This window comes from Equus asinus, chromosome 22, assembly GCF_041296235.1.
Source record: "Equus asinus isolate D_3611 breed Donkey chromosome 22, EquAss-T2T_v2, whole genome shotgun sequence".
Lineage (NCBI taxonomy): Eukaryota > Metazoa > Chordata > Mammalia > Perissodactyla > Equidae > Equus > Equus asinus.
This window is the reverse complement of record NC_091811.1, coordinates 41785152-41811643: the sequence shown is the minus strand read 5'-3', so window position 1 is coordinate 41811643 and position 26492 is coordinate 41785152. Positions and strand designations below refer to the sequence as shown.

Here is a 26492-nt window from a genome sequence, read left to right as displayed (position 1 = left end):
AAGTCGAGGAAGATGGGCATGGATGTCAGCTCAGATGTAGATGTCAGAAATTCTACTGTGTCATCTTCAGATAAAAGACATTCATTATTGCCCAATGGAGATTTTTAGAGAGATTAGAAATCACCGGTAATGTGATATTTTTCGAGGCTTTCCTGAATACCCTCTAGAGTCCTTCCCAAACTGTAATTTTATGAAGTGAAAAATTCACTATTCAAGAGGAGATAGTGGATGTAATTGTCTCTTGAATTCCTTGTTCCTGGGTGTTTTAATATTGTTTTCTTGTTCTCTCTGTTGGTGTTGATGAAAAGGCACTGAAGGTAAACGAGGAGCTGAACTGCCTCACGGACTTTATTCCAGACTGTGAAGAGCAGCTTAGAGAACTACAGAAGCGCAAAGAAAAGGGGCTTCTATACGGAATTCCAGTCAGCTTGAAGGAGCACTATGATTACAAGGTGAGGTTCCATTCTTCCTCAAGAGATTCCCTTCTCACACAAATGGAAATCCCTCAATTACTCTGCCGATTACAGATTTTTTGTTGATTATGTTAAATGTAAAAATTCAAACAGATATAAGCATGTAAAAGTAAGTTCTTTTCTACAACCAATTTACTAACCCAAGATAACCAGATCTTTTAGTTTTTATGCATTTATGTGTATAATTTTATATACGTATATATGAGTAAATGTGATTACACTCCCTATTCTGTTACTCAATCTGTGGTTTTCAACTAAAATATACTATGAACAACTTTCCATGTAAACACTTATAGCAATATTTCACCCTTTGAAGTGACTCCAGAGTCTTCCCTGATTTGAGTATGTTATAATTTACATAATGAAACTCCTATTGATGGATGTTTACATTGTTTCCTTTTTTCTTTTTCTTTCTACGCTCACATAATCATTTCTTTGCATCAGTCCTTCTCAGTCTTTTTGGTCAGGACTCTTGAATTCTCTTAAAAGTCATTATTAAAAAATTTATTTTAAACTGCCAATGTGTGACTGTGAAGAATGCAATGACTAATACAGTTTGGTGCCACTGCCTTGATTAATGGTAAGATATTAACTACTTTATACACCATTGCTTTTGACCATTAGTGCAAATATCAACACAGAACAAAAGACAAATGACATTTTAATATTATCATGAAAATAGTTTTTACCTCACCAATTCCCTGTAAGACTCTTGGGGACCTGGAGAAGTCAATGGATCACTTTGAGAATCATTGCCTTGGATAAATGACCAGAAATGGCATTTCTGCAACAACAGTTTCTGCCTCATAACAGAGAAAGAGAACGTGCCATCTTCTTACATAGAATGCAGAATATTAAAGGACAAAAAGCATGTATTACTTTATACCTCAATGGCTGGTCAAGTTCTTGAGTGAATTAAGGAAAAATGGTGCTTGGGGCCGGAGGAGGATGAAGTTTATGACCATGCCATAGCCTAATTATATATGCCTCCTCTATTTGGTTTCCTGTTATTAATCTTCCTTCTTTGATTTTTCTCCCTTCACTGAACTTCTGTAAGCCTTAGTCTCTATTACACAATTTAGCATTTGATCCCATGTTCTCTTATAGTGTTTTGTGTGTATGGGTTTTATTTTCCCTAACAAATTCTTTAAACAGAGACTGTGAAATATATTTCCACTGTATTCCATAGTATATGACATAATACATACAGGATAGCATAATTTCTGCTTGCTTGAGATCAAGTCTCTGAGCTCTCATGTCTGTGAGTTAAGTCAGGACTAGAATAAACATAAAACCTAACATTGGATATTCAGTGCTTAACCTGAGGGTGTTTGAGAGAATGATGATTCAGCAGATCTTTAGTCCAGTGTAAAATTCTCATGCTCCTATCTTGTTAAGTAAATAGCGTGATGGTTAAGGGTATCATGTCAATTGCCTGGGTTCAAATTCCAGCCTAACACTTACTATCTGTATGACCTTGTGTATGTTTCTTAACTTCTCCATGCTTTGGAAACACAGAAAATAACCATACCTATTAATGGAATTATTGTTTGAGTTGAAAGGTTTAACACACACAAGAAATGCCAAGAACAGTATCTGGTTTCTAACCAGTAATCACATATCAGCTGGTAGTAGTAACAGTAGTAGTAAAGCAGTAGTAGCAGTAGAACCAAGAGAAGATTGAAACCTTTAGTATTATCTCTTCATGAAAACTCTGAAATAAAGGATCTTCAGGAAAGAGAAGAATCATAGCCTGAAGCAACGTTTTCCATGCCACTTCTAGAATAATTTTTATGTGGTCATAGTAACTAAATGAAAAAGTTATTGTCATCTTTACATGTTCATAATGGGACAGAGAGTTCCTAGATGTATAAATTCATGGTATAATTCAACTTCTAATAATTTGGATTGGTTTTAAACTTTTTTATAATTCTTACCTTTTGATTAAAAAAAAAAGAGTAAATGCTGAAGACAGATGCTCAGATAACCTATCCAATGCATGATCAGCCTTTGATTTAATAAATTAGCCAGTTAAAAACTTAGAGGAAGCACAATGTTGTAAAATGGAATAAATTTAAGTTTGGGGGTCAGGCATTAAATTTGATCTTCATCACTTAACTGTGTGACTAAGAAAAAGTTATTTAACTGCTTTGAGTCTCAATTTCTTCAGCTGTAACATACGTATATAGTAAATGTAATAATAAAAAATGTTAACATAATAAGCATCTAGAACATGGAAAATATTTGAGAGTACTCAAAAATTGATATCATTCTCTTATTTTTTCAGGCTATTTAAATTAGTCTTTGATTATAAATAATCAGATTGTACTTTGCTTTAAAATATAAATAAGCAAATATATAAACATATTACATAAATACATACCTACATACGTATACAAATACGTACTCAAGAATGCAAGCTTGTGAGATCTTGAGCATAAAAGCACAAAAGAGCAAGTATTTTTTTAAAGTTTTTCAGTGATGACTTATGATCTATCGTCTATCTGTCTATCATCTACTATCTATCATCCCTTTACCAACCCATCTACCAAGCCATCTACCTATTATCTATCTACCTACCTACCCATCCTATGTTACATGGAGAATCCAAAGGGTAAGACATGATTTTAATATATAAGCAATGACTACCAAATGGCATGTGACATATTTAGAAAATTATCATAAGAACTGGTTGAAGTTTCGAAGTCATCTAATGACTTGGTGTTCCCTTTAGAATCATGTCTCTAGCTGTGGCCTGGTGAGCTTTCTTGGAATTCCTGCAAAAGATGACTCTGTGATTGTGAAAGTGTTGAAGAGCCAAGGGGCCATCCCTTTTGTCAAGACCAATGTTCCACAGACCATGTTGAGGTCAGAGTCAAGTTCTCAACAGTGGGGAAGACTGGCTTTCCTTTAGTCTGAGACTAGCTCCTGACTCTTCTGCTTTTGTAGGGCAAAAGGCAGCTACCTTTAACATACTATGAGTTTAAATCTATGTTCCTTATATTTAAAGTGACCAAAATGTGATCCAAGGAAAAGCAATATTCTGAAAATCCCAACTGACAGGGTAGCCGAGTTTAGGTCATGAACTTTTAGTTTCATAAACCAAGAAGAATATAAACCACAGTTGCTACTGCCAAGGAGACAAGAGAAGAAAAGAATGGGCATGAGGCAATAAATATTTGGCTCACTGGTCCTCAGAAAAACAGTTGGTAAACACCACACTAGACATTCACTGATTTAATCTCATACTCTTTAGACGAGTTGAAGCTTAACCATCCCAGATGGTGCTCGTCTTATAACTATTTTTAGAGAAAGACATTCATTAGCCTCCTTTACTCATTTATACCAAGGCATAGGAAACCTTCATGATCTGGAAATTTTCATGAGTGGCAGCTTATTCTTTCCTTAAGGATGATAAGGACTTGTTATTATATTTATCTTAATATCCTTCAGATCCTTCAGAATCATTACTACATGTTTTCTTCAGGAAGGGTGGAAAGTATCGTCTCAGCTTTAAGTGGAAATATAAATAATTTTAAGGGCATAAGAGGGTAGTGTATGTAGGTATAAGAGAATTCAGAAATTTAAGGGTATTGGAAAGAAATCTCTGCTGCCATGGACCTAATTTCAGACCTTTGATCTCTTTCAGCTATGACAGCAGCAACGTGATCTTTGGAAAGACTCTGCATCCCCAAAACCCCAAGAAAAGTCCTGGGGGTTCCTCCAGTGGGGAAGGAGCACTGATTGCTGGAGGGGGTTCCATCTTGGGCTTGGGCAGTGATGTGGGTGGAAGTATCCGCATACCTTCTAGTTTCTGCGGTATTTGTGGTTTAAAGCCTACAGCATCTCGACTGAGGTAAGCTGACATAATACATCATTCAGAGGGTACGAATTAACTTAGGGTTTTGGATAAAGTCGAGATTACTTATTACGGTTCTTTCTACATTCTCATCTCATCCGTAGATTATCCATAGTAAATCATACTCAATTCAATAGGATCTAGGCAAATAATTTAGTCCTTTGCCATTAAGAACTACAGACGTTGTCATCTGAACTGACTCCTTCATCTTTGTGAAATGTCTTAGTTGTTCTGTAATTAGGGACTACCATTGGAATCCTGTTAAACGAGGACTGCTTTTACGCTTTGTGAGTATTAGTGGCTTTCCTAATCTGGAGCTGGTAACTCTTAGAATAGGAGGAATACATATATTGTCATGATGTGAGGAGAGTAGAATCCTGCTTGTATAATTGCAATTGATTTTGCCAAAGACTCTTACATTTTGCCAATTGTCAATACTACTCAATCGCACAGGTAAGCCTACATAGTCAAGTCTCTCTTAAAGTAAGGCTAGAAAGAATGACCCTTTAAAGTTGACTCTGAAATAAAAGTAAGCAAGTATTTTCAAGATCAATGTCCATGATGACACAAGTCTTGTTTGAATAGGGAATGTGTTTATTCCACCCAGGTGATAAAATTGGTGATATTTTGGCTTCTTTTTAATAATGTTGGCCAGGTCCACTGTGAGGATCAGATAAGCTGTAAAGTACTATACAAATAAAATGTTGTCTGTTAAATTGTGTTTAGAATTAGGGTAGTTTCTACAAATCAACTGTTTTCTAAGGTGTTTTAGTCCCACAGTAAAGACCCTTAAGGGCAAGGAAGAAAAGAAAACATAGAGATTGATGGGAGCAGGGTTTTCATTTTCCTAATTGTCTAGTGGATTCTAATAATGCCCCTTCTGGACCTCCTGACAAAGCCTACTTTTTCGTTTTCCCTGAGTGGAGTTTGTCCACATATAGTAATGGTGAAATTATTTTTAAATATTTATGTAATCCAAATTACTTAATATAGTTCATGTGGTTAGTAATACAAATTGCTCTTGGTTAAAATGAAAGCAGTGAGCCATACAGAGGACACTGACACGCGATCTATTTGATGTCCATCTATCACTTGTCCCCAGTTCTGTTTATCTTAGTGCTTCATTCCTTAGCCTGTTAATAGAAATATTTTCTTTGTATATTCTGCAGCATGCTATGGTTGCTTGTTTCTAATTTTTACACTGTTTAGATAATTTCAGCTTCTTAGTTAAAAAAATCTAAATTCTCTGTCCATAATTCAAGTTCATTAGATCATGCTGATCTTTGCAGTGAAATTTCTATGATGAAAGTCCTTTCTACCCATTTTTTCCCCAGTTTTTCTTTTCCCTTTATTTTCCTATCTCAAGGTCCTTCTTTTCTGTTAAAATGTGAGATATAAGTTGGGAGCCTATTTTTCCTAACTATTCTTTTCTGTAACCTAACCTCCTTCCACCAAGCTGAAAACTTCTCGAGGATGGCAACCATGTTGTTCATATTCAAATCTATCTTTTTAGGTGCTTAAGCCCCCAAAATGCTCAATAACTGCTTTTGGATTATATAAATGATTGAATAGATTTATTTAATAAATGATAGAAAAATTAATCAATGAATAGCATTGATCTCTAATACTCAGCAAACCTTTATTTTATAGCTTCCTTGGTATCCCTGTCCCCTTGCCAGGCATGGACACTGGTAAGTTCCTTTACCTATTGTAAGTTTTGTATCAAATACATCAGTATGAAGTCATCTCATCCAGGCTCACATAGTTTACTCTTCCGTAAAGAGTTAAAGAAGGGTAGCTCTCCAGGGAACGTTGCTTGGCTCAAGATCTGCGTAGGGAGGCCCTTCTATATCTCTCTTCTATAATTGACTTATTTTTATATCCCTAGTTTCGATCTGAGTAGCTGATCCATAATAAGCACTCAATATATGCATATGAAAAGACTAAAGAGAATTAAAAAAATCACAGATTCTAGAAACCACCGTATCAATTTGCTTTCCTTGTGAAAGTATATCCTAGACTGTTGTGGATAGGTGTTGATATGGATTGACTTTGAGCTTCAGTAGAATGATGAGACTCATTATCACAGAATTTTAAGTTCCAATGATGGCATTAAAAGATGAGCTTAATTAGGAACTGTTTTCTCTGTCAATTATGCCCAAAATAAAATTTTAAGTAAGAGAAAAACAGGAGGAGTGACTAGACCATGCATTTGGACAGACTGAAAATGATCAGATACAGAACATGTAGAATTTGGTGTCGTTGCCTAAAAAGTCACTTTTCCCTGTAATGGAGAATAGCTGAGGGATATTAAAAAAAAAAATACCCCTGAAACCTAAGGGATTCCTGAGACAGTCACAGAGTAACAGAGGCAGGAGAGGTTACTCTGCACTCTCGGGGGATATGTAAGGGCATCCAGAATGTGAGTTTTCTCTTTCACTTTCAGTGACCGCCAGCCTGGGGCCCATGGCCAGGGATGTGGACAGCCTAGCCTTGTGCATGAGGGCACTGCTGTGTGAGGAGCTATTCCATCTAGATCCCTCCTTGCCACCTCTCTCCTTCAATGATGAGGTAAGGCAGAGCAATCAGGTCCTCTTGGGAGATGAGTTCTAAAGATGTTCTACTCTAGGCCAAGTTGTTCCCATTAAAATGGGAATCAGGGCTCAAACTCAATGCTAATTTGTATCATTGACACGTGAAGCTAAAAAATTTGGGAAGAAATTCTTGATGTGCACTCTGTCTCGGTTTGCTTAACTGGGACACAGCAGAAATCATTCTATTTTTCTACCTGTTCCAGAAAGATGAAGGAGTCAGATTTACTCCACTCAGGAGCCCAAACCCCTGCGATTGAATGCCAGTTTAGTCACTAACAACCTGTGTAACATTGAGCAGGTTACTTAATGACTCTCTGCTTTAGTTTATTCACTTGTAAAATGGAGATAGTCACGGTACTTACCTGATAGCATTTTGATGAGGGCTATAGGAGTTAATACATAGTAAGTGCTCAACAGGTTTATCAGGTCGAAAGAGTTAACGTCAGTGAGTAACTGGGACTTCTCCAGTTCCGTAACGCCATAACCCTCCCGAATCCTCATTTGTAGAACAGCAGCTTGTGACTCATCCTGCAGAGATCCCTGTTTGAAGGAAATGCCCAATAGGGGCATAGCATGTGGTAACGCTTCTCTGAGAGCTGGCACTCAAGTTAGCTGGAACTTCCTAGGCACCGCTCCACTTACTCACTGTGATCTACCTTTGGTCTGTCCTCTTTAACCTCAGGAAGTTTTCCTTGTATCTGGAAAACAGGGCAGCCTTCCCAGTCTCCTCCAAAAGTTAGTTTGGTCAACTAGAAGATATTGCCACTAACCTACCTATGAGATGCTCTGGCCTTGGGTTTGACACGTTTACTCTGCTCCAGCTGGACTCTGATCACGGCTCTTATTTAGCACTGCAGCTTACGTTTTTCTAGTCGATGGCTCAGGTTATATTGATCATTGATCAAGGGATCAAGTGGAATTAATTGACATGTTTGGGAATTGAACCTGAGAACTTGGCCTTCGTCATAGTTATCTGAACTTAATATGCTTGATAATCCCAGGTACTGCCCAGATTCTTGAAAGAAATGATTATTTTAGAGTTATTGTACCATTTCTACTAAAAATAAAAATAATAGGCATCACTTGTGAGTGTTTCCTATATGGTAAGTAGAGTGCCATGAATTTCACAGTAACCCCAGAAATTACTGAATTTTCAGAGGCAGTAACAGACTCAGTTTAAGGAGATGAAACAATCTGTCCAAATAAAACTAGTAAGCAGCACTTGTGGGATTTGAATCCATGTAAATTTCTTGTCATACACCAAGCCACCAATAAGAAAGAAGAGAAACATTTTGAAGTCTTTCTCTTTCCAACTGACTCTAATAATGTTTTCTTAATCATATTTATTCTCCTCCCTGTGATATGTTCAACTCTTCCCACTAAAGGTGTACGCCAGCTCCAAGCCCCTGCGCATCGGCTATTATGAATCAGATGGTTTTAGCCAGCCAACTCCCAGCATGAAGAGAGCTATCCAGCAGACCAAGCAACTACTAGAGAAGGCGGGGCATGAGGTAATCAACTTCCTATTACCCTGGACTAAGGAAAAGAGCCAGCTCAAATGTGGACTATTTAATTACCCTCTAATCATGCCTCTATTAATTTCATATGCCAATCTTTAGGTATTGTTTTAATTCATTAATAATTGATTAATTTATTAAACATCAAGTATCAGTACTATGCTAACTTTGTGCCAAGCTCTCAGTAAGGTAATATGAACAATATAAGCAAAATTCCTGCCCTTTTATAGCTTACATTTTACCTGAGCAAGAATAGACAATAAGTAAACATGTATATCAGTGATGATAATTGTTATAGAGAAACACTAAGACAGTAAAGGGGCATAGGAAATTCTTAGACAAGAAAGTTGTGAAAATTTAAATAGGTTGGATAAGCAAGACTCCTTGACGTTTCTAAGGCCCAAAGAGTGGGTCATATGGATAACTGTGGGAAAATTATTCTAGGCAGAGGAAACAGCAAATGCAAAGGCCCTGAGGTGAGGTCTTACTTAATGTTTTCAAGAAACAGCAAGGAGACCAGTGTGGATGGAGTGAAATATGAGTGAGCAGGAAGGTAGTAAAAGATTAGGAGAAGGAAATAACAGAAAGGCCAGATTGCATGGAGCTTTGAAAGCTGTTTTAAAGAAATTGGCTTCTATTCTAAGTGCTATGACAGGCATCGGGGGATTTTGATCAGGGAAGGAATATTATCTGGTTTATGTTTAAGAAGGATTACTTTGGCTGTTTTGTTGAGAACAGATGGTGGGTGAGGGACAAGGGCTTAAGCAGAGACCAGTTATGGGCCTATTGCAATAATCTAGGCAAGAGATGATGGGAGTATGACAATTTTTGACTGGAGCCCAAGGACTTCTTGATGGATGGTAAGTGTGGTATAAGATTGAGAGATGTCAAAGATAACTCCAAGGTTCTTGGCCCAATCACCTGGAAGGGCGTAATTGCAATTTGCTGAAATGGAGAAGATAGTGGGAGGAGAGAGACTGCAGAGGTACCAGGAGGCCAATTGGGATATGTTAAATTTACAATGCCTGTTAGACTTCCATGCAGAGAAGAAAATAGGCAGGTTTCTGTAGGTCAAGAGAGAGGTCCAAGCTGAAGATGTAAATTGCAGTCATCAGAACATATATTTCAAAGTGTGTGAATTTACAAGGTCTCTCAAAGACCAAGAGTAGATAGAGAAGTTCCAAGGTCTAATGACTGGGAAAATACAGAGGCATGGTAGGCACTAGCCAGATATGGCTAAAGTTAAAATTTAAATTAATTAAAATTAAATAAGATTAAAATTTCATTTCCTCAGTTGCATTTGCCACATATCAAATGCCCAATAGTCATGTCTGGCTACAGGCTACCTAACAGAAGGGTTAAGCTATAGAACATTTTCTACCATGTAGAAGATTCTACTGGGCAGCTATTGTGGAGGTTGGGAAGATGAGAATCCAACAAAGAAGACTGAAAAGGAACAAGTGTGTGATCCTGGAGACTAAATAAAAACATCCCTCTGGAAGAAGGGAGCAAGAAAGTGGGCCAAAATGCTGCTGATAGGTCTAGCAAGGTGAGAACTGAGAACTGGTCATTGGATTAAGCAATGAAGAGGTCACTAGCAATTTCTCTTCCATGGTTGGAGCAAAGATCTGATTTGAGTGAGTTCAAGAAGGAATGGGAGAAAAACATGAATATTAACTACTCTTTCAACAGGGAGCAGAGAAAATGTGCTTGTATTGGAGGAAGAATATGGGATTGGTAGAACATTTCGTCTAATACGAGAAGATTAAGCATGTTAGTATGCGTATTTTGATGGAAATCATCCAGAATGAAGAGAAAAGTCTGCTAATACAGGAGAGGGGGAGAAAGAGAGAGAAGAAAGGAGGGAGACTCTATAACTGGAGCAATTCCCCTGAGTAGGTGAGAGGGGATGGAATGTAGCACACAAGTGTAGCGGTGAATTGGATAAAAATGAAAGAAAAGTAAGATGACATGGACACAAATGAGGGTAGGTGGTTAAATATGGTTATGTGAGGCTGTGGAAGTTCTCTTATTATTCCATTTTCTCAAGAAAATAGGAAGCAAGGTCATCAGCTGAGAGTAAAGATAGAGATAGAAGTATTGGAGGCTTGAAGAGAGAGAATATAGCATGAAAGAATGACTTAGTAAAATGGGAGAGTGAATGGACTAGGCTATGTACTACAATTGCTGGGGGGTAGTATTGAAAATTCTCTTATGTGAATGGTTATGAATATAGAGTGAGAACATGTAACATGGATATATATTTACTCCAGCCATATGCACTTGCATTTTGTAGGAGTGGGTAGAAAGTTGAATATAACCAGGATAAGCAAGTACAACAAAGCAAGGAAGTTGAGACTGTAGAACAAAGGGAGTTAGTATAGTGATGGATTGTGATTTTTCGGCTGTGTCATGTGGCAAGCGAGCCCAAAAGGGCAATAAGGGAAAGCATAGTAGTGGTAGAGTCAATTTTGTGTGTACTGGTTGGTGAAATTGAAAAATGTAGCAAGTGGATTATTAGTGGGAATGAATGAGATAAGAAAAAGATAGGAGATGAAAGTCAAAGAATGGGATGCTTAAACCAGAGGTTATGGAATGGTTGTAGATTAGTAATGACATGCTCAAGAGTGTGACTGTGGGAATGAGTAGCTAAGTTCTGATGGAAATCGAGATATTCAGGGAAAACAAGACCAAGGATCCAAGATATCAGGATGCTAGAAAAACTGTTTGTGTGAATATTGAAAAAACCAAAAATAACACGCGTATTATTTTGAGAAAGTGATTGATTGTGAGCCAATAGTTAAAATCTATAATGTTTGTGTTAGTTTTATTCATTAAATCACTGTTTATTGATTGCTTTCAATAGAGTACTATTCTAGATCCTGGAGATAAAGTAGGGATGATTTCTTCCATATTGGAGTTTTCCAGCTCAAAGAATATAAGGTGATATTAAAATAAATTAAATTTTAATTGTATTATTTTCATCACTGCTTGAAAGATTGGAATATGTCCTCAGTGGGCTGTTTTATTTGCAATTTCCTTTATTACGGATGAATTGCAATCTTTTTTTGTTTTGTTTCAAATTTTTAGTACAATAAGTATAGCAATTTGGGAATGGGCCTTTGAAAATATTAAAGTAAAAAAATAATACCATGAAAATATTTCCTTTGGTTACACCAAATATTTTTACTACTAAATAAAAGTAATTTGTTCCCAAAAAACAGATTCACAGCAGTAGGAAAATAACTATTAACCATATAAATAACAATAGAACAATAGAAAATAAAGAAACACATTTAAAATAGACTCTGTATATTCTAATTTTATAATTCTTTTCTTTGTAATGTATTCACTATTAAGAGCCACTGCAACTTAAGTTACATTCTCATATCAAGAATTTTCTACATGATTTTTAAAAAATTTATCAAGTTCCATTTTTTTCGTATAAAAACCTGATGAAATACCCTGTTCTTGAAAGTATGGTTCTTCTGTCTTTAAAAATGGAGGCTTAGTCCCTCCACTGAATTCCCAGGTGTACTTAATGAACTCGCTGTCTCTCTTTGAAAGTGAATGTCTTCAATTTTTAGAGACTGGTCCTATTTTATACAACAAAACTACGTTAGAGTTTTCCTACTTAATAAACACACATGGTTTCCCAATATTTGCTAGTATTTCAGATTGTACTTCAAGGAAGAGAGAGAATGAAATACAGCCAATACTTGGGAGTCAGGAGCCACTGTTCTTAATACTCACCCTAGGCCCAGTAACAAATCTCACTATGACTCTCTGACATCACCTCAGTTTGAGATTTTAGTATGATTTACAGCCTAGGGTGAAACAGTATAGTTAATAATTCCACTATAGTACTGAAGAAGTCACATCATGCAGCTGTGATGTCTGGATTAGCCATTCTAATTTTCACTTCCCCTTCCTTTGTCCCTTTCCTGTGCCACCCCGACCCCAAGCTCATCCTTTTCTGTAAATTAAGACTTTATTACAAGATCAATGAACTACTTTCTTTACCAAAGATATTTCTCTTATTCTCTCTTTCTTCTCTTTAGCTCATTCCCTTCTCTGTTCCACGAACTGAGCACATGGTTTATGAACTCTTTCTCGGAGGCATATTTGCAGATGGAATAGAAACCCTACATGATCTATTGTAAGTTAATGCTGTCTGAGAGGGCAAAAACTCTAGTTAATTTTCAGAAACTTAGGTCCCTGGGGGAGGATTATTTTTTAAGTTTTGTGACTCTAATTATTTTAGAAGGTCATTTTTTTTTTCATGATGGGACGAAATGGTCCCTAGGGTGGTATTAGGAAAATTATGCTTCGGCTTTAATCCATTAGTACACTAGTCATTGGATTTTTGTCGTTTCCACCACCTATAAAATGAGAACCAGAATCTTACATTTTTGTAATAAATAAATAATAGGCTTGTAGAAATGCCTTGAAACTAAAAGTCTTCAAATAACACAACTCTTACTGTCATTTTGCAACTGCTCTAGGATATATATTTATATCGCTCTGTACTCATCATATATATAAAGAACCACAAAGTGGAGCACAAGGGTGATATTTTATTTATATAAAATTGTCTCTAATACTGTTTGGATGAGCAGAAGTATTTGTAATAAATTATTACAAAGGACAATTGCAATCTCAGTTTTAGTCTCCAAAGTGTTCATTTATTTGCAAAATATGACGAAAAATCTATATCACACAGATCAATAATTATAAATGGCCATATTTTAAACTCACTTTGCCATGTCAAGAAACCCACCAATTAAACTGAGTTGACAAGAAAAGATTTTATTTGAATCAGACCCAATACGAGTTTATCTAGCATTAATGGACTTCTGATAGATTAAATTTACTAGATCACACATTTGAGTGAGTGTGTTTTAAATTTTAAAATATAGCTAGATCAACTTTAAAAAAATTTGAATCAGATTTCTTCAAGATCCACATGGCGTTTCTGTGGAACTATCAGATCCTGCATAAAGCAAAATTTGTAGCTTCTAAGAAAGTTTATTATCCAGCTTTCAGACAAAAACAAGTGGACCTGAGAACTGCTTCTAATTAAAACATCTGGTAAAAGCCTACTCCTGTCATTAATACTTGTCTTAGATTCAAATAAATCCCATCTATCAGTAAATCTTCCAGATGGGGAATTAGAGAGGAGGTGTTTTCACTTAGTTTACTATTGAGACCAGCTGACTTGGCAGTGAAAAGGTAGAGATGAGGGAAGGAAGCATTGCTATATTAGATTTGGGAGCAGAGGCCAATTTCCCTAAAAGTCTCTCCTTTCTTTTCCTAGGAAAAATGAAATGATTGATCCTTGCATACACTATCTCTTCAGACTGAGCTATTTTCCAGCATTCGTTAAGCGGCTTCTCTCCTTCCTGTTAAAGCCCATGGTGAGTAGCACACTTCTCCCTCCTTGTGGGATAGCCAGAGAACTGGGCATAGGGGAAGACAGAATATATATTTTTGCTTCACTTCACCTGCCTGAAGTTAAACCTTAGGGCAAGCTGCAACCAAAGCTGCTCTCAGGAATATGAATAGCTTTTTTAGATTGAAATAAACCCAAACATAGATACAAAATACTGCTTTTTTGAGAGTCCTTACCTCAAGAAATTCAAGCGCCAAGGAAAAGAGTTTCTTTCCTATCCTGATAGTGGCAATGCTTTGGAGACAATCTAATTGCGGCATCTAGATTTACATGGGTCTGTGTTTTCAGATCTAAGGAAGTTCATGAAACAAGCAGAGTGATTTTACAATTGGCCTAGAGATTTGAGTCTACTCTAAGGCAGGGCTTAAAGGAGGAAAGGGCCACTTCAATTAAATAATCCCTCTGTTCATCAAAGAGAAATCTAAGATAAAGGGAAAATCCATGAGCCATCTATTTAGATCAAGTATTTCCCCCACATTTTATTGTTTCTCAAAATAATGTGCTTGCCTGTAGGTTTGTCTTAATCTAAACTCGCTGCCCTAGGGCTGCAAAAGCACCCCACTGACATTTAGAAATACATAGTGAAGTTTCCGTTCACTGGGATTGCTTTAGTGGCGTGAGGGTTTTCTTTGGAGTTTAAAAAATCTCCCAGAGTCAGCTGCAATGGGGCCAGCACAGCCAATCAATGAGCCGAGTGTGGTTATATAGCTATGGGAGGGTCTTTCTAAGTTTACGGCTTTTGCATTCTTCTAGGAAAAAGCAGATGGAAAGAAAGTGGTTCTGTGAATACTGAGTTCGATGACACGTTTGTCTTTGAGAATGTGGACTTTGAACTAGAAACATCAAGTTTATCTTTGTAGAAATTATAAAATTGGACCAATTAGTGGCATTGCCACACATAAGAAATTTCTAGATTTGTGCCAGGTTTCTTATAGGTAACAGAGAAGAAACTTGGTTACACCTCAGATATAAATGATTCCACCCTCAAGATCAGGCAATATAATCTGGGAAATGATTCTCTGCTCTCTTCTCTGTGGTCATATTAAGCAAGTTACCAACCATCCCTACTTGAAAAAATGGTTGATTAACCACTTTGGCATTCTTGAATCCTGTTAGTTATTTTCATTTTTTATATTAATGAACTTTATTTTTTAGAGCACTTTTAGGTTCACAGCAAAATTGAGTGGAAAATACAGAGAGTTCCCATATTCCCCCGTCTGCTCACACACACAAGCTCCACTACTGTTGACATCCCATACCACAGTGGTACATTAATTGTAATTGACTAATCTACATTGGCACATCATGATCACCCAAAGTCCACAGTTTACATTAGGGTTCATTCTTGACATTCTATAGGAATTGAAAATGTGTAATGATTTATAGCCACCATTGTATTATCATACAAAACAGTTTCACTGCCCTAAAAATCCCTTGTGCTTCTCCTATTTATCTCTCCCTCTCCTCTACACCATGGCAACCACTAAACTTTTACTATTTCCGTAATGTTTCCTTTTCCAGAATGTTATATAGTTGAAATTATACCATATGTAGCCTTTTAACATTGGCCTCTTTCACTTAGTAATATGCATTTAAATTTCCTCCATGTCTTTTCATGGCTTGGCAGATCATTTCCGTTTAGTACTGAATAATATTTCATTGGAGGTACCACGGTTTATTTATCCATTCATCTACTGAAGGACATCTTAGATGCTTCCAAGTTTTGGTAATTATGAATACAGCTGCTATAAACATCTAAGTGCCTTTGTGGTGAAAGCAGACATTGTATGATTTTTATTCTTTTAAATTTGTTAAGGTGTGTTTTATGGCCCAGAATGTGGTCTATCTTGGTGAATTTTCCGTGTGAGCTTGAGAAGAAGGTGTAATCTGCTGTTGTTCAATGTAGTCTATAGATGTCAGTTATATCCACTGATGGTGCTGTTCCGTTCAACTGTTCAACTATGTCCCTCCTGATTTTCTACCTGCTGGATCTCTCCTTTTCTGATAGAGGGGTATTAAAGACTCTAACTGTAGTAGTGAGTTCCTCTATTTCTCCTTGCAGTTCTATCAGTTTTGCCACATCCAATTTGATGCTCTGTTAGATGTTTAGGATTGTGGTCTTTTTGGAGTTTTGACCCCCTTAAAATTATGTAATGCCCTTTTTTGTGCCTGATAACTTTTCTTACTCTAAAACCCATGCTGTCTGAAATTAATATAGCTACTCTTGCTTCTTCTTCTTTTTTTTTTTTTTTTGGTGAGGAAGATTCACTCTGAGCTAACATCTGTTGCCAATATTCCTCTTTTTTTGCTTGAGGAAGATTAGCCCTAAGCTAACATCTGTGCCGATCTTCCTCTATTTTGTATGTTGGTCCCCACCACAGCGAGGCTTGACCAGTGGTATAGGTCCGCACCTGGGATTCGAACTGGTGAACTGGGCCACTCAAGTGGAACAGGCCAAACTTAACTACTATGTCACGGGGCCAGCCTCTTACTCTTGCTTCTTTTTATTAGTGTTAGCATGGTATATTTCTCCATTCCTTTACATTTAATCTATCTATATCTTTATATTTAAAGTGGGTTTCCCTTAGACAAAATATATATAGGTCTTCGTATGGGATCCACTTTGACAATCTCTGTCATTTAATTGGTACATTTATGTTTAAAGTGATTATTGATATAGTTGGATGAATATCCACCATATTTGTTTCTGTTTCCTATTTTTGCTTTTGTTCTTTATTCCTATTTTTGTCTTCTACTCTTTTATGCCTTTTGTGGTTTTGACTGAATATTTTATGTGATTCTATTTTCTCTTCTTAGCATATCAGTTTATTTCTTATTTACTTTTTGTAGTGGTTGCTCTAGAGTTTGCAATATACATTTACAACTAATGCAAGCCCACTTTCAAGTAGCATTACACTGCTTTACAGGTAGCATGAGTACCTTATGATAAGAAATAATCCCAATTCCTCCCTACTGCCCTAGTATCACTGCTGTCATTCATTTCACTTATAGGTAAGTCTGTGTGTGTGTGTGTGTGTGTGTGTGTGTGTATGATATGAATACATTGTTGCTATTGTTATTTTAGGCATACTGTTAAATCAATTAACAAGAAAAATTAAAGTTCTTGTTTTATTTTCACTTATTTCTTCTCCAATACTCTTCCTTTCTTTATATAGATCCAAGTTTCTGAAATATATTATTTTCCTTCTCTCTGAAGAACTCCTTTTAACATTTCTTGCAGGTCTACAGGCAACAGATTCCCTCAATTTTGTTTGTCTGAGAAAGTCTTTTTTCTCCTTCACTTATGAAGGATAATTTCACAGGATACAGAATTCTAGGTTGGTGGGTTTTTTCTACACTTTAAATATTTCACTCTGTTCCCTTCTTCTTGCCTGGTTTCTGAGGAGAAGTCAGATGTATTTCTTATCTTTATTCCTCTATAGGTAAGAAAATTTTCCCCTCTGGATCCTTTCAAAATTTTTTCTCTATCTTTGATTTTCTGAAGATTGAATCTGATATGCCTAAGTGTAGGGATTTTGGGGGGCATTTATCCTGCTTGGTGTTCTCTGAGCTTCCTGAGTCTGTGGCTTGGTGTCTGACATTAATTTGGGGAATTTCTCAGTCATTATTAGTCCAACAATTGCTTCTGTTCCTTTCTCTCTTTGTTTTCCTTCTGGTATTCCCATCATGTTATGCTATATCTTTTGAAGTTGTCTCACAGTTCCTAGATATTCTGTTCTTTTTTCCCCACAGTTTTTTCTCTTTGCTTTTGAGTTTTGGATGTTTTTATTGTCCTATCTTTAAACTCAAATTCTCTCCTCAGCCATGTCTAATCTACTAATGAGCCCCTCAAAGACATCCTTCATTTCTGTTACAGTGCTTTTGATCTCTAGAATTTCTTTTTGATTCTTTATTATAATTTCCATCTCTCTGCTTATTATCTACCTGCTATTGCATGTTGTCTGCTATTTTAATCAAAGCCGTTCTCATATTAATCATAATTTTTAAAAAAATTCCTGGTCTGATAAGTTCAACATTCCTACCATATCAGACTCTGATGGTAATATTTGTTCAGTCTCTTCAAATTGTGTTTTTTATCTTGTATTATGCCTTATAATTTTTTATTGAAAGGTAAACATGATGTACTGGGTAAAATGAACTATACGGTAAATAAGCCTTAAGTGGCAAGTTGTATGTGTGTGTTGGGGGAAGCATTCTGTAATCCTATGATTAGGTTTTAGTCTTCTGGTGAGCCTGTGCCCAGGACTGTAAACGTTGCAAGTAATTCTCAGTTTTTTCTCCACTCAAGGGGGGCAAGATGGCTAGAAGAGGCTGTAGTTGGATATATCCCTTCTTCCACATGGATGACTAGTTGGAGCTGGAATTAGGTATTTCCCTTCCCTCAGACTGGTTAGGCGCTGGTAAAACCTCAGCAGGTTAGGTTTTGATAAAATAATTTCTCCTGAGGGAAGGCCCTTTAAAGTAGAACAGAATGCTGTGGCATATTTTTTAATGTTTTCTTTCCCCCTCCTCATGCCAGAAGCATGAGGGGATTTTTCTCTGATATTCACTGTGAGGACCTAATAGAGCTCTTGGAGGTAAAATTCACAATGCGTGGAGCCCTCTCTGACTGGATCCCCCTGAGTTTTTAATTCTCAGAGTTGTCTACACTGAGCCCCCAGCAATTTGTCAATTACAGTTCAGGTTTTCCTATCCCAGCACTGGTTCCTCCAGAGGTTTTTGATCATGCATTTCTGCTCCAGAAAGTTGTGATTCTCTATATCTACTTGTCTGTCTCCCAAGTTTTGAGGAAGTGGTTTGCTCTGCGACCTTACTTTTCTGATAAATCTAAGAAGAGTTGTTGATTTTTTTTCAGTTGGTTCAGCTTTTTACTTGTTGTTAGGATGGAGTGGTGATTTACAAGCTCCTTAGGTACTGGACTGTAAGCTAGAAGCCTGTTGATTCTTAAATTCAACTTCTGTCATCTGGTAGAGTGACAAAATTTTCTTTCCCTTCCCTGCCCAACTTGTTTCAACTGAAAAAATTTGTGTCAATTGAAAACATCCTGTTTTCATCTTGTTCTGAACAACCGTGTCTATGGACAGTACCATTCTTTGGCAAACCCAGTGCACAGGATTCTGATAGGGACTTTTGAGCGAGAAGAATATATTTCACCATAACAAAAAGAAGGTCCGAATATTAACTCTCTCTTCAAAAACCTTGGAAGGCTAATCTAGTCAGCTCAAGTGATTTTGTGCGCTTCAACTCTGCCAAAGCAATCTCAGAACCGATTTAAGAGAATATTGAATAGAGCTAAATGTCAAGAAGTTCTCTCTTCAACATTCTTAACTAATTTTCCTTCGCTTTATTATCTCTTCACTGAAATGACCCTCAGTACCAGCATCGTGTGAGGGCTGTTTACAACCTGTTCTGAAGTATATTCCTTCCACCTTGACTTTTATAACTCAAGATATTGGAATTAAGACGAAGGATCCTGATTTCACCAGCAGTGGTTGAGTTTGTAGCATTTCTTTCTTGATATTCCTATTTCTCCTATTCTTCATTTCTGAGGATGACACTGGAAATGTCTACATTGAAGCATAAGCCTATAATCAGCCTGCCCCTGAATGATGTCTTTTTCTGTGGTCTTGGAGTCTAAATGGCTCTTAGTACAACATGAGACTAGGTTTTCCAGCAACCAATAAGTAAAATATCCATTATTGTCGAGTTTATAGGAATTATTTTTGGAAAAAATTCTAAGAATTTCCCATCCTGGCAGGGAGAATAATGCCTGGAATGAGCTCAGGCTCTGGATCCTAGTCTAAGTCCCAAAGGAGGATTTATTCTAAAGAAATATGTTACCTTTTAGAATCCAAGGGGGGAGAGAAATGTAATTGGAATTGAAGAAGAAACTAGAATAAGAAATTAAAAAGCTATTAGAACTCCGTATTTCACCAGTGCTTATCTTTTCAAGTCTGCGTCACCTCTCTTCCTATAGGCTGCTTTTCTCTGCTTTTCCAGCCACCCTGCAGAGAGATCCTGGCAGTTGTTGCAGTTAGAGGGTAATAATTAATCACATCCCTTTCCCCCCATGGGTTCTGAACCAGTTTTAGAGATGTAGGAATCAGACAGATGAAGATAAAAATATCAGCCTTATTTTCAGTAAGGCTGGATTGGAGAATGTGGGTGGGATTTAAGACCAAATGGGCTTCCTGCTACTCTCCCTCCTGAATTAAAGCTTCTCAAAGATACAGGTCTCACCCTGCAGGGACAGAGTCTCCCCAGGAAACTTACACCATGGAGGAACAGACAAGGCAAGCAAGTCCTGGGGAGAAGAGCCATTTGTATGCAAGGTCTTAATTCTGCTCAAAGAGAACTAAAAAGGTCAGAGTGTCAGTATCTAACCATTCAGATAAATCAATTATGAGCAAGGTGCAGAGAGAGAGACTGAAGTTCTCTCTAGGAAAAGGCAACTGTGAGAATAAAAGGGCATGCATTTCTTCTCTAAGAAATCGTTTAGTCTTATTTTTAAAAGACCTGGTGAAAAAAATCATAGTGACTTAGTTGGGTGAGGTGTCTTCAGTATGTTAATCAGCAGTAGCCAGGGTACAGGGCCTGTGCAAGACAAATTTGGCTGCCAGAAATTCTCCCCATTGGGCTTGGGAAACAGGACACCAGAGAAAAGCAAAGGTTGTGAGCTTGGCAGACACATTAAAAATGTTTAATACGTGCTTCCACTAGCTACCACTAGCTGCGAATGAGAAAACAATTCTTTGGTAACTTTTTATTGTCATATAATTTCCAGCTTACAGAGAAGCTGTAAGAATAGTACAAGGAACTCCCAGATTCATCCGTGGTTTGCATATTGTCTCAGTTGCTTTATCATTCTCTCTCTGTCTTTCGTTTTGCATATTATTTTTTTTGAACCCTGAGAGTAATTTGGTGATATCACACACCTTTATTCCTAAATATCTTAGTGTTTTTCCAAAGAAAAATGACATTTTCTAACATAATCAGAGTATAGGTATCATAATCAGAAAATTTAATATCAATACATTATATTATCTAATCCAGAACTCATATTCAGTTGTACTCAATTGTCCCAATAATGTTCTTTCTGGCACTTTTTTTCTCCGAAAATGAATTCCATTCAGGTTCATATATTACATTTAGTTATCAAATCTCTTTAGTCTCCTTTAATGTGGAACAAGCCTTCTTTGTCTCTGTGGCCTTGATATATTTTTTTTTTTTTTAAGATTTTATTTTTTCCTTTTTCTCCCCAAAGCCCCCCGGTACATAGTTGTGTATTCTTCGTTGTGGGTTCTTCTAGTTGTGGCATGTGGGACGCTGCCTCAGCATGGTCTGATGAGCAGTGCCATGTCCGCGCCCAGGATTCGAACTAACAAAACACTGGGCCGCCTGCTGCGGAGTGCGTGAACTTAACCACTCGGCCACGGGGCCAGCCCCATGTGGCCTTGATATTTTTGAAGAGTATGGGACAGTGTAGAATGTCCCTTATCACTGTCTAATGTTTCCTTAAAATCAGATTATGTATTTTTGGGTCAGGAATGTCACTGAAGTAAGGCTGTGTTCTTCTCCATGCATCATATAAGGAGGCCTATGATGTCAGTTTCTCCCAATTTTGATGCTATTAGCTTTGATTTCTTGGTGAAAATGGTTACTGCCAGGCTTCTCTATTGTAAATTTCCTATTTTCTCCTTTTTACTAATAAATGATATTTATGGAGATGTTTTGAGATGATGCAAGTTTCCTGTGTATAATCAATTTTCATTCACTAGTTTTATCATCCCTTGGTGATTTTCCAACTTTAGTCTTTGTTATGTAGGAGAGCTTTCCCTTTACCCCATTTATCTATTCACCTTATTTACATACATATGGCCTAAATAATTCTTATTTTATGAAATGGGTTATAATTTTTACTGTTATTTATCTTTATGCTCAAATTCTTCAAGATCTGGTCAGTAGGAATCCCTTCCAGCTGGCTCCTGTGTCGCATTCTTATGGCCTCACGCTTTCTGTGCACCTCTTTACTTTCTGCTGTAACAGGATGTTCCAGGCTACATTTCTATTTCCCCTAACCCAGCCCTTCAAGTAGCCTAGTTCCCTTTAATGAAGAATGGTATTTAGAAACTAGATGCTATTTAGGTTTGCTCATTGCAGTTGATATGTAATTGCTTCTAGATAGAGCTAAGAAAAATATAAATATAGAAAAGTATATTCCTACATATTTTTATAAATTCTATAGTTCTATATTAACTATATTAAAAATCATGAGTACATACTTACACAATTCCAATCCAGAACCATGGAGTTTAGTATTTTAGTATCTGCCCTTTCCATATTTGTATAGAGTGCCACTGTGAATAATAAAACTAAAGTTCAATATTTATTTCCAGTTCTTTTTTTGTGTGGTAATATTTACATACAGTGAAATGCACGAATCTTTTTTTTTTTTTTTTTTTAAAGATTTTATTTTTTCCTTTTTCTCCCCAAAGCCCCCCGGTACATAGTTGTGTATTCTTCGTTGTGGGTTCTTCTAGTTGTGGCATGTGGGACGCTGCCTCAGCATGGTTTGATGAGCAGTGCCATGTCCGCGCCCAGGATTCGAACTAACGAAACACTGGGCCGCCTGCAGCGGAGCGCGCGAACTTAACCACTCGGCCACGGGGCCAGCCCCGAAATGCACGAATCTTATATGTCCAATTTGATAGGTTTTGACAAACAAGCACAGTTATGTAACCCACATTCTATCAAGATGTAGAATATTTTCTTCACCCTAAAAAGTTCCCTCTTTCCCCTTTCTGACTTTTTTCACCATATATTAATTTTGCCTGTTCTGGAACTTCATGTACAAGAAATTGCAATTTGTGCTCTTTGAGTCTAGCTCCTTTTTGCTTGATGTGTCTGTGAAATACATCCATGTGTTTGTGTATATCAGTGTACTCGTTCATTCTTTTTTATGGTTATTACTAGCCCATTGCATGAATATACCATCTTTTAAAAATCCTTTCTCCAATATTTGGATAGTTTTCTATAAAGCTGGTATAATCCATCTGTTTTCCTTTTCTTTGGGTGCATATGTAGGAGTGGAATTGCTGAGTCAAAGGAAAGTAGATGTTTCACTTTATTAGAAACTGACAAACTATGTTTCAAAATGTTTTACCATTTTACACTTGTATCAGCAAAATTTGAGAGTTCCAGTTGCTCTGCAGCCTTATCAATACTTGATGTTGTCAGTTTGTGTGTGTGTGCGTGTGTGTGAGGAAGATGGGCCCTGAGCTAACATCTTTTGCCAATCTTCCTCTTTTTGCTTAAGGAAGATGTTCCCTGAGCTAACATCTGTGCCAGTCTTCCTCTACTTTGTATATGGGATGCTGCCACAGCATCGCCTGATGAGTGGTGGTAGGTCCGCACCCAGGATCTGAACCCACCAACCCCAGGCCACTGAAGCAGAGTGCACGAACTTAACCACTATGCCATTGGGCCAGCCCCTGTTGTCAGTATTTTTAATTTTAGCTCTTCTATTCCATGTTATGGTATTTCGTTGTGAATTTAATTTTTATTTCCCCAGTGATTGATGATGTTGAATATTTTCATGTACTTGCTACCCATTCATGTATCTTATTTTGTTCTTTAGTTCTTTTTAGAAACTATTTCTTGTTATATATGTGTCCTAAATATAAGTCCTTTGTCAGATATAAGTAGTGTAAATATTTTCCTCTAATACATGGCTTGCTTATTCATTTTCTTAATAGCATATTTTGAAAGACAGATGTAATTCTGACAGTCTAACTTATTTATTGTTTTTATTTTATGGTTATTCCTTTCTGTGCCCTGTCCAAAAAAATTTGGTCACCCCAAAGTCATGAAGAACATCTCCTACATTTTATTGTAGAAGGATTACATATTCAGCTTCTATGTTTAGACATATAAGTCATCTAAAATTTGTGGAAGGTTTGTATATACTGTGAGGCTAGGTTTTGGGGTCTTTTTATTCCATATGAATAAGATGTTCCAACACCATTTGTTGAAAGACTTTCATTTCCCCCATTGAATTCCTTGATACCTTTGTCAAAAATCAATTGATCATAAGTGTGAGGGTGTATTTCTGAAGTCTTTATTCTGTTCCTTTGCTCTGTTATCCTATGCCCATATCACACTGTCTTGATTAGTGAAGCTTTATTGTAATTCTTAAAGTCAGGTAGTGTGAATTCTCTAGTTACATTCTTTTAAATAATTGCTTGGCTATTCCAGGTCCATTGAGTTTCAGTAAAAAAATTTAGAAATATCTTGTCCATTTCTATACTTTAAAATGTCTCTGAGTTTATACTTGGAGTTGCAATGAATTTATAAATCAATTTGGGGAGAACTGGTATCTTAAAAATATTTAGTCATCTAACCTGTGAAAATGGTATAACTCTCCATTTGTCTTGTAGAAATTTCTGCAGTGTTTTTAGTTTTCAAGGCAGAGACCTTTCACTTTTTCTTAAATGTATTCCTTTGTATTTTATATTTTAGCAATATCATTAATGGAACTTTTATAGTTTCATTTTCAGTTTCTGAATTGTAGTGTAATTTTTCTATCACATGACCTTTATAAATTTACTTAGTAGATTTAATTGTTGCTTTATAGATTCCTTAGATCAAGGGTTGGCAAACTATGGCATGTGGAACAAATCCAGACCACTGCTTGTTTTTGTAAAATTTATTATAATTTTAATTTTTTATTCTTTTACCTTGTTGTATTCACTGGCTATGACCCCCAGTATATATATACAACATTGAGTATAAAATGTCATCATTGCCTTGGCCTTGTTCTAAAAGGGACGTATTAAGTATTTCATCAACTATGACATTAGTTGTACATTCATCATACTTTTAATTAGACTGAGAAATTCCTTTTATTCTTAATTTTCTGAGAGTTTTTATAAATATGGGATTTTTATTTACCAAATTTTTTTTCTTCACCTGTTGAGAATATTGTATTTACTTTTTTCCTTTATTATGTTAACAAAATAAATTTTCTTAATTGAGTGTTTTGAAAGTTAAAGCAGCTTTCAATTCCTGAATAAATCTCACTTGATAATAGTATACTATCCATTTTATATAACAGTAGATTTGATTGGCTAATATTTTTCTGAGAATTTTTGCATGTATGCAAATAGCATTTTTTTTAATGTTCTTTTCTTGTTATATTTTTATCAGGATTTGGTATTAGAATTATACTTGTCTTATAAAACAAGATAGTGATTTTAGATAGCCCATAACTCTGTTTTGTTTTTTTATCCAGATTTATAATCTCTGCCGTGTAATTGGAGTTTTAAATTCATCTTACCTTTAGTGTAGCTATCAATATGTTTGCATTCAGAATGACCATTTCGCTGTTTACTTTTTGTTTATTCTGTCTGCTCATATAAAATGACATCTGTTCATTATTTACTTTTTCTGATTGTCTAGTCTTCCCTTTCTGCCATCTAATAAATCAAATGTTTTTATTAGTATTCCATTGTAATTTCTCTTCTGGATTTTCAGCTCTACTTCTTTTTTTAAATATTTTATTGCTTGCTCTAGGGATTACAATCCTCATCCTTAACTTTTCACAGTCTGCTTAGAGTTGATATTGTATCAGTTCACAAGAAATGTGAATCTTGCATTTGCATGTTGCTTTAACCCCTATACTTTGTGATATTGTCAAATATGTTACTGTACATGTATTTTAAATCCCACATGATTGTTATAATTTTTGTTTTAGACAGTCATTAGGCTTTTAAAGAAGATAAGAAAATATAGTTTTTATATTTACTCACATATTCACTATTTCTGATATTCTTTATTTCATCATGCACACCAGGTTCCCACAGAGTGTGTATTCCCTTCAGCCAAGGTAACATTCTCCAGTATTTCCTTAACTGCAGGTCTGTTAGCAAAAAATTCTTTTAATTTTCTATCTGAAAATGATCTTAAAATTTCCTTCCTAGTGTAATAATATTTTCACTGCATATACAGTTCTAGTTAATAACTCCCCAGCAATTTATTGATGACATTCCATTATCTTCTGATCTACATTATTTCTCATTAAAGATCCATCATTTGCATGGTTGTCCCCCTACTTGCAATGTATCTTTTCTTTCTGTCTGTTTTCAAAATTTTCTCTTTATCCTGGAGTTTTAGCAGTTTGATAATGTGCCTAGGGGTATTTTTCTTTATTCTTCTTAGATTTATAAATTAATATTTTTCTTAGTAAATTTGGGTAACTTTTCAGCCATTATTACTTCACATATATTTTCTATCACAATTTTTTTTTCTTCCTCTTCACTCTAATAACATGTATGATAGACTCCATAATACTATTCTACATATTACTGATGATTTATGTTCTTTTATTTGTTTTGGGGGGTTTTCTCTGTTTCTTCAGAGTGAATAATGTCTATCGATCAATCTTGAAGTTCAGTGACTCTTTCATCTCCTGCATCTGATCTTATGTAATGGCTATTCAGTAAAATTTTCATTTTACATATTTTATTCCTTGCTTTTAGAATTCCCATTTGATTCTTTTTATAGGCTCTATTTCACTGC

General features: G+C 36.2%; 1 protein-coding gene across 2 annotated transcripts in view; it reads left to right on the top strand.

Moving 5' to 3' along the window:
- The window catches only part of LOC106833445 (vitamin D3 hydroxylase-associated protein-like), a 41676-nt gene that overhangs the window by 5602 nt on the left and 9582 nt on the right, over window positions 1-26492 (top strand). Inside the window, exons 3-11 of one of the 2 annotated variants that reach the window (XM_070494434.1) lie at window positions 309-452; window positions 3208-3341; window positions 4123-4329; window positions 5983-6023; window positions 6779-6903; window positions 8312-8437; window positions 12505-12602; window positions 13761-13860; window positions 25768-25945. In XM_070494434.1, coding sequence (XP_070350535.1) covers window positions 309-452; window positions 3208-3341; window positions 4123-4329; window positions 5983-6023; window positions 6779-6903; window positions 8312-8437; window positions 12505-12602; window positions 13761-13860; window positions 25768-25899 — 1107 coding nt within the window. In that variant the 3' untranslated portion in view covers window positions 25900-25945. Of the gene's footprint in view, window positions 1-308; window positions 453-3207; window positions 3342-4122; window positions 4330-5982; window positions 6024-6778; window positions 6904-8311; window positions 8438-12504; window positions 12603-13760; window positions 13861-25767; window positions 25946-26492 lie in introns of those variants that run through there. The other variant, XM_014844637.3, reaches the window with a different exon arrangement.